The sequence below is a fragment of the Penaeus japonicus genome, unplaced genomic scaffold (genome assembly GCF_977035675.1).
Source record: "Penaeus japonicus unplaced genomic scaffold, GWHDUDI00000001_assembly GWHDUDI00000031, whole genome shotgun sequence".
Lineage (NCBI taxonomy): Eukaryota > Metazoa > Arthropoda > Malacostraca > Decapoda > Penaeidae > Penaeus > Penaeus japonicus.
This window is the reverse complement of record NW_028234433.1, coordinates 3,810,122-3,818,983: the sequence shown is the minus strand read 5'-3', so window position 1 is coordinate 3,818,983 and position 8,862 is coordinate 3,810,122. Positions and strand designations below refer to the sequence as shown.

General features: G+C 37.1%; 1 protein-coding gene across 1 annotated transcript in view; it reads left to right on the top strand.

Annotated features, from left to right (window-relative positions):
- Positions 1–8,540, top strand: part of LOC122248963 (uncharacterized) — a 13,081-nt gene extending 4,541 nt beyond the window's left edge. The window contains exons 2-6 of the mRNA XM_086555370.1: positions 568–579; positions 772–824; positions 5,804–6,690; positions 7,368–7,525; positions 8,228–8,540. Of these exons, the coding sequence (XP_086411496.1) occupies positions 568–579; positions 772–824; positions 5,804–6,690; positions 7,368–7,525; positions 8,228–8,416 (1,299 nt within the window). The 3' untranslated portion in view covers positions 8,417–8,540. The remainder of the gene's footprint in view (positions 1–567; positions 580–771; positions 825–5,803; positions 6,691–7,367; positions 7,526–8,227) is intronic.
- Positions 8,541–8,862: the final 322 nt, after the last annotated feature.

The window sequence follows — 8,862 nt, the reverse complement described above, 5'->3', positions numbered from 1 at the left end:
TGATGACTTGTTCAACGTTTATGAGTCTTAACTGCCTCCTTGGCCGAATTAGGATAGAAAATTGAACGTTTCAAGTACGCTAATTCGCTTTCGTTTTCTATATCGAATATGTACGTCTGTTTTCTCCCGATGAAGAATTATTGGTTCTCTGTTTTACATTAGATATCAGTCGTTTCTGCCATTTGTCTATGTGCTATCCATTTACACACGTCCATACATTCAATATTTTGTAAACCGTGAATGATACAGCACCGCATTTTATTCTGATACAAGGAGGTAAGATGAAGAAGAATGCTATAGTTACCCTGATAAATGAACGCGTATCAGTCACGTTTTCTTTGATGACGCCGCATAGGGTCTTCCTTCGTACCTTACTTAGTAAGCAAACTTTAAATTAGTCTTATATTTGTGTCTATGTGATGTCTAAGATATTCTGGTTTTTAGTTCTAGTTGATTTTTTCAGTTGTTTATTGTCTACATATGATTTTCTTTATCAATTTCATGAGTTTGATTTTGGTGATGGACATGTATCATAAATGTGTAATGTTTTGATTATTCTCTTGGTAGTCTATCACGAAGGTATTGATAAGTGACATGTATAACAAATAAGAATATAGATAAAAAAGCAAGAAATTTTTGTTTGTGCACCACCATTCTTGAGGTACATGTAGATCAGTTAATACTTCTCTAGTTTACATGTTGCAATATCATTCTAGTATTTTTTTAAATTATAAAAAGAACTATAATTTACTTTTATTTATTTCTTTTCAGCCACTAACTGCACGCCATGTTGCCTTCGCGCAAAATGTTCATCTTAATATCAGGTAAGTTAATGAAAAAGCGAGAACACGAACAAGTAAGTCTGCGGAGGTTTTGCGCCATGTTTCACTTTATGGTTCACTGGGTCCTTTTATTTTTATTTTGGTTGGTAGATGACCGCGTTAATATCTTGGTCACTTTTTGTTGAATGTATATCATTGACTAAAATAAGTTCGACTGAAATACTTTTCTTAAGAATATATGCTTGCAAGTATGTGTGTGTGGGTCTGTCGCGATATGGTTTGCATGCTTATTGGATTATACATTTATAAATGCTGTGTGTGTTTTGCTTTTGCACGTTTGGATGTGTATGATATATATATAATATATATATATATTATAGGTAATATATATATATAGATATAAGATATAAATATAATAAGTATATATATATACATATTATATAACATATTTAAATATATATATAATATATATAATATATATATATATATATAGATATATATATAATACACACAAGTATGTATATATGAATATATTTAAGTTATATATAGTACATATATATTATATTATATATATAAATATATATATATTATAATATAATATAGTATATATCATATGTGTGTGTGTGGTTGTGTGTGTGTTGTGTGTGTTGGTGTGTGTGTATACATATATATATATATATATCAAAATATATATATATATATATATATTATATAGTATAATTATATATATACACACAGTAGTATATAGGTATATATATATAGTACATATATATATATATATATAATATAGAATATATATAATAAAAGTATATATATAAATATGTGTGTTGTGTTGTGTGTGTGTGTGTGTGTGTGTGTAGTGTGTATATATATAATCATACATATATATAGTATCTATATCAGATATATATAAATATATATAAATATAATCAATATATATAATATATAATAGAAGTAGAGAGAGAGAGATTGTGTGCAATGGCTTCTTTATAGGATAAAACAAAATAATAAGATTATCTATATTACTAATTAAACTTCATATCCATTATATAAATTAATATTATGACGACACATCCCAGTGGGGTATTTTAAGAAACACATTCATCTGAAGTGGCGACCTTTTCCTTCGTAGAAAATCCTGATCTCAGCTAATGCTCAAAGGTCACACGCACCACTAAGCAACCCCAGAGGTCGCTTCTTCTTCTTCTTCTTCTTCTTCTTCTTCTTCTTCTTCTTCTTCTTCTTCTTCTTCTTCTTCTTCTTCTTCTTCTTCTTCTTCTTCTTCTTCTTCTTCTTCTTCTTCTTCTTCTTCTTCTTCTTCTTCTTCTTCTTCTTCTTCTTCTTCTTCTTCTTCTTCTTCTTCTTCTTCTTCTTCTTCTTCTTCTTCTTCTTCTTCTTCTTCTTCTTCTTCTTCTTCTTCTTCTTCTTCTTCTTCTTCTTCTTCTTCTTCTTCTTCTTCTTCTTCTTCTTCTTCTTCTTCTTCTTCTTCTTCTTCTTCTTCTTCTTCTTCTTCTTCTTCTTCTTCTTCTTCTTCTTCTTCTTCTTCTTCTTCTTCTTCTTCTTCTTCTTCTTCTTCTTCTTCTTCTTCTTCTTCTTCTTCTTCTTCTTCTTCTTCTTCTTCTTCTTCTTCTTCTTCTTCTTCTTCTTCTTCTTCTTCTTCTTCTTCTTCTTCTTCTTCTTCTTCTTCTTCTTCTTCTTCTTCTTCTTCTTCTTCTTCTTCTTCTTCTTCTTCTTCTTCTTCTTCTTCTTCTTCTTCTTCTTCTTCTTCTTCTTCTTCTTCTTCTTCTTCTTCTTCTTCTTCTTCTTCTTCTTCTTCTTCTTCTTCTTCTTCTTCTTCTTCTTCTTCTTCTTCTTCTTCTTCTTCTTCTTCTTCTTCTTCTTCTTCTTCTTCTTCTTCTTCTTCTTCTTCTTCTTCTTCTTCTTCTTCTTCTTCTTCTTCTTCTTCTTCTTCTTCTTCTTCTTCTTCTTCTTCTTCTTCTTCTTCTTCTTCTTCTTCTTCTTCTTCTTCTTCTTCTTCTTCTTCTTCTTCTTCTTCTTCTTCTTCTTCTTCTTCTTCTTCTTCTTCTTCTTCTTCTTCTTCTTCTTCTTCTTCTTCTTCTTCTTCTTCTTCTTCTTCTTCTTCTTCTTCTTCTTCTTCTTCTTCTTCTTCTTCTTCTTCTTCTTCTTCTTCTTCTTCTTCTTCTTCTTCTTCTTCTTCTTCTTCTTCTTCTTCTTCTTCTTCTTCTTCTTCTTCTTCTTCTTCTTCTTCTTCTTCTTCTTCTTCTTCTTCTTCTTCTTCTTCTTCTTCTTCTTCTTCTTCTTCTTCTTCTTCTTCTTCTTCTTCTTCTTCTTCTTCTTCTTCTTCTTCTTCTTCTTCTTCTTCTTCTTCTTCTTCTTCTTCTTCTTCTTCTTCTTCTTCTTCTTCTTCTTCTTCTTCTTCTTCTTCTTCTTCTTCTTCTTCTTCTTCTTCTTCTTCTTCTTCTTCTTCTTCTTCTTCTTCTTCTTCTTCTTCTTCTTCTTCTTCTTCTTCTTCTTCTTCTTCTTCTTCTTCTTCTTCTTCTTCTTCTTCTTCTTCTTCTTCTTCTTCTTCTTCTTCTTCTTCTTCTTCTTCTTCTTCTTCTTCTTCTTCTTCTTCTTCTTCTTCTTCTTCTTCTTCTTCTTCTTCTTCTTCTTCTTCTTCTTCTTCTTCTTCTTCTTCTTCTTCTTCTTCTTCTTCTTCTTCTTCTTCTTCTTCTTCTTCTTCTTCTTCTTCTTCTTCTTCTTCTTCTTCTTCTTCTTCTTCTTCTTCTTCTTCTTCTTCTTCTTCTTCTTCTTCTTCTTCTTCTTCTTCTTCTTCTTCTTCTTCTTCTTCTTCTTCTTCTTCTTCTTCTTCTTCTTCTTCTTCTTCTTCTTCTTCTTCTTCTTCTTCTTCTTCTTCTTCTTCTTCTTCTTCTTCTTCTTCTTCTTCTTCTTCTTCTTCTTCTTCTTCTTCTTCTTCTTCTTCTTCTTCTTCTTCTTCTTCTTCTTCTTCTTCTTCTTCTTCTTCTTCTTCTTCTTCTTCTTCTTCTTCTTCTTCTTCTTCTTCTTCTTCTTCTTCTTCTTCTTCTTCTTCTTCTTCTTCTTCTTCTTCTTCTTCTTCTTCTTCTTCTTCTTCTTCTTCTTCTTCTTCTTCTTCTTCTTCTTCTTCTTCTTCTTCTTCTTCTTCTTCTTCTTCTTCTTCTTCTTCTTCTTCTTCTTCTTCTTCTTCTTCTTCTTCTTCTTCTTCTTCTTCTTCTTCTTCTTCTTCTTCTTCTTCTTCTTCTTCTTCTTCTTCTTCTTCTTCTTCTTCTTCTTCTTCTTCTTCTTCTTCTTCTTCTTCTTCTTCTTCTTCTTCTTCTTCTTCTTCTTCTTCTTCTTCTTCTTCTTCTTCTTCTTCTTCTTCTTCTTCTTCTTCTTCTTCTTCTTCTTCTTCTTCTTCTTCTTCTTCTTCTTCTTCTTCTTCTTCTTCTTCTTCTTCTTCTTCTTCTTCTTCTTCTTCTTCTTCTTCTTCTTCTTCTTCTTCTTCTTCTTCTTCTTCTTCTTCTTCTTCTTCTTCTTCTTCTTCTTCTTCTTCTTCTTCTTCTTCTTCTTCTTCTTCTTTTCCTCTTCTTCTTTTTTTTTTCTTCTTCTCTTCCTTCTTTTCTTTATTTTCTTCTCCTTCTTCTTCTTATTCTCCTTCTCTTCTTTTATCCCTCCTCTCTCCTCCTTTTCCCCCTTTTCTTTCGTTTTATTCCGTTCTCTCCTTCGCTCTTCTGACCCAATTGCTTTTTTCGTTGCGTGTTTGTTTTTTTTTTTAGTTTTCTTCAGTACTTTGTTCACGAACAAGCCTTAGTATTAGAATATACAATAAAAAAAAAATATATATATAACACCAAATAATATCAACTAGGAGTAATAATCTTTCCTATTTCATTCGCAACTGACATCTTATTAGAAAAAAGTATTCCACGATATACCTCTTTTTTTCAATAAACTGTAAGAAATTCGTCAAAAAAGGTTGTAGAGAGAACTATGTTGTTAGTCGTTCATTTTGCATGTTATGTGCAATATATTCATGATCGAACTGGCACAGTGAAAGCATGACAGTCATGTATACATACATACTCTATATCAGCCTGTTTAAATCACTGTCTGTTTATCTACGCGTTGATAGACAGACAGATAGAAACATAAATAGGCATATATATAGTATATATATCTATATATAATATATATATATAATATGAATATATATATGGTCGTAATTAAATATATTTCTTGCATATGAGCTAAACCACATATATCAAGTGTAGGTATGGTATGGCAAAACACATACTGTAATATGGATGAGTGACAATAAATGTGGTGTTGTTATATATAGGTTTAATATATAATAATATATATATATAAAAAATATATATATTCTAGATATATATATAGATAGGTAATATTCTTGAAGGGTGTCTATATTAATGCGTCTATACTACATATGATTTCTCTACATATAAATATAACGATATATAGTGTGTTTAGTTCATATATATATAATATACATTGATAGACATATACAATATATAACATATATTGTCTAATCATAATATGATATATAATATAGTACAAATATATAAGGCTCTATAATCTAATATGTAATATATATATATACATATATAATATATTATATATAATATATTAACATAATATAATATATATAAATATATATAATAAAATATATATATATCAATAAAATATATGAATATATACAGTTATATCATATATATCTAATTATATAGTATCATATATATATCTATATATATATATATATTATATCAATATATAAATAATTATATACATATGGTATATATATAATAAATATTACACTTAATATTACAATACATATATATATTATCAATATTTATATATTAATATAAGAATATATATATATATATATTTTATTCTAATATATATAATATATATATATATATATATAATATATAAGAAGATGTGTTTTAAGGTAGACAGGTAAATGTCTAGACTTATAGATACGAATATATGCAGGTATTATGCAGGTATTATATGCAGGTATTATATGAAAATATCGATTCAGATATGCAACATGGATCACAATTTGAGGATCGTTTCGTTGCAGGCGCTGCAGAAGCTGACCCCCCTCGAACCCCCCTCGTTCGGGGCCAAGATGCCCTCGGCGCTGGCCCTCATCGATGCCCCGCCCCCTCCTTCCCCACGCCCCGCCCACGGCCGTCGCCCTGTCTCTTCCACCACACCCGCGCCCATCCTCACCACCACGCCCGCGCCAGTGCTCTCCTCGCCGCCCTCCACGCGCCCACACAAGAACATGAAGCTCAGGCCAGCCTACACGCCCATCAAGACATGCCGGAGCGCCCGCGCACGCCCTGCACCCGCGACCACTCTAATACGGCCGCTGTTCGCCGCCCGGGTTTGCCCGTCAGCGCGTACATCTCAAACCCCCCCACGCCCGGCCACCACCATAACTGCCTACTACACGCCCCCCGTGCGCATCTTCTCCACTCAGCCACCACCGCTGCCGCCCCCTCGCCCCGCCCCGCGCCCACCGCCCGTCCCTCTCGTGGCCCCGCCCGCAGACCTAAGTTCGAGTCGGCGCGAGTGGGCAGCAAGGCGCGCCCCAATCGCCCGTCGGTGACCGGCCGCCGCCCCTCGTCCTCAGGCTCCTACCGCACGCCCACGCCCACCACGACGCCCACCACCACCACCCACAGGACCTACGACAGCCGCGTGCCATCGGGCAGCGCGCCGCGCCGCCAGTACGTGCGGAAGCAGACGGCGACGCGACCGGACGAGGCGCCCGTGTACCGCACCTCCACCAAGGCGTACCGCGCGCCCTCGTCGCTGTACCACGTGCGCGCGCCCACCACCACCGTCACGGCGCCCGCGCAGCCGGACTTCGTGCAGTCCGGTGAGTATCCAGGCTCCCTGTCGGATAGCAGGCGGCCTTGAATGGTTGCAGATTTTCTTTAGTTTGTCCTATGTTTTCAAATGCTTGATATCCATGTCCTTATACTTCTTTGAGCCCTTCCGAGGCCTTTTCAACAGGGCAACATCTTCACAAAGACCATGCCAACTTTCCCTTTAAGAAATAGATAGCTTAGCATCTCTCATCATGCTCCATCCGCATTGTCGCCATCAACCCTTTTCCTTCATGATCCACTAATCACGATTGCCATGCACGTTCACTCTCTGCCATAGAACCCCCCCCCCCCCCTTTCTTTAATGTCCCCTAGTCACGATTACCATGCGCCCACTTTCCGCATGACCTTCTCATACCAAGCCGCGATTGCCATGCACGCCCCCTCCAAAACCCCCCGCCCTCCTACCCCTCCCTCCCCCCATCCCTCCCCTCACCATTCCCTCACCTCCCAGACACGCGATGCCATGCACGCCCTCAACCCGCCCTCTCCCTCCCTTCCTCCCTCCCAACCGATATGCCATGCACGCCCTCAACCCGCCCTCCCCCCTCCCTCCCTCCCTCCCAACCGCGATGCCATGCACGCCCTCAACCCGCCCTCCCTCCCTCCCTCCCAACCGCGATGCCATGCACGCCCTCAACCCCCCTCCCCCCTCCCTCCCCCGCAGACCCCAACATCTACGTGCCTCACGAGTACGACGAGGAGGCCATCCCGGGCGAGGCGGGCGTCGACTTCCCCAACTACGACGTGGTCCCCGACACGTCCTTCGCCTGCAGCGCCCAGGAGCATCCGGGACTCTACGCCGACACGGAGGCGCAGTGCCAGGTGAGTGCCAGGGAGTATATAAGGGGGGGGGGGATTTTTACGCCGAGTGTCCGGGTATCATCCATCGCCAGCGAGTGGATGAGGGGGAGGGGGGGGGGCTGTCAGGTTCAATTGCAATGCCAGGTCAGTGCCGTTGAATGCGGATTAGACAGTGGGGTTTGTTTTTGTGTGTGTTTGTCTAAGTATTGCACTTACAGCCTTTTAATCAAAGACTGATTTTTGTTTTGCTTGGGTCACATATAAGTATTTTGATTAAATCGTTAGCCTCAAAATTATAGAACCTAGTTCACTGTTTCGGAGAGTAGAATGTTAACAAAACTTTTTATAGCTTTATCTGGCTTGTATTTTTACATTAAACATGATTTTAAAAAATGATCTTCGTTGTCAAACAACGAAATGTAATTGGCGAAAATAATGCTAAGTATTAACAGCTACATGGAATTAGTTTGATCTGTCTCAGGCATTGAGTTCAAAATGCCATATGTTTATCAGAATTCCAAAATATTTTCAAATGAATTCCAGTGTTACGCTAGTTATCTACTATTGCATGCTCAGATAGTATGAATTCTAGAGCATAACCCAAACGATTCCCGTAGCTTTTTCTGATTAGGCGCAGTATCTGTACCCTAGAGGCCAGCACCCTGCAAAGCCAGCCTTCCTCCTTCCCTCCGAAGCCCTTCCTGACCTCCTCCTCTTCCACAGACCTTCCACATCTGCCAGGAGGACGGGCGCCAGGACTCCTTCCTCTGTCCCAACGGCACCATCTTCAACCAGCAGTACTTCGTGTGCGACTGGTGGTACAACTTCTCCTGCGACCACGCCGCCAGGTTCTACTCGCTCAACGCCCTCATCTACGAGCTGCCCGTGCAGGACAAGTACGCCCGGAAATGAGGCGACTCGGCCCGGGCTTTTGGGTCGTCCTTCTTGCGCTTTCTCTCATTTCGTCTGGAAGTTATTACTGATCGATGCCATGTTTTTACACGCAAGGATTTAGGGTGTAAAATATCATAGGATTTTGTAATATTTACGCAATGTTTATATATATATATATATATATATATATATATATATATATATATATATATATATATATAAACATATACATATATATTATATATATATATTATATATATATATATATAAATATATATTATATATATATATATATATATATACATATACATATACACATATAACACATACACACTGTAATATGTTACTACAATTACATGGAACTATTTTTAATAGGTTGTATATGACAAATGATGATTATAAACTCATGTAGATATATATAAAAAAAGAGAGTCCATATTATTTTTATACTGTATATAAAGCGT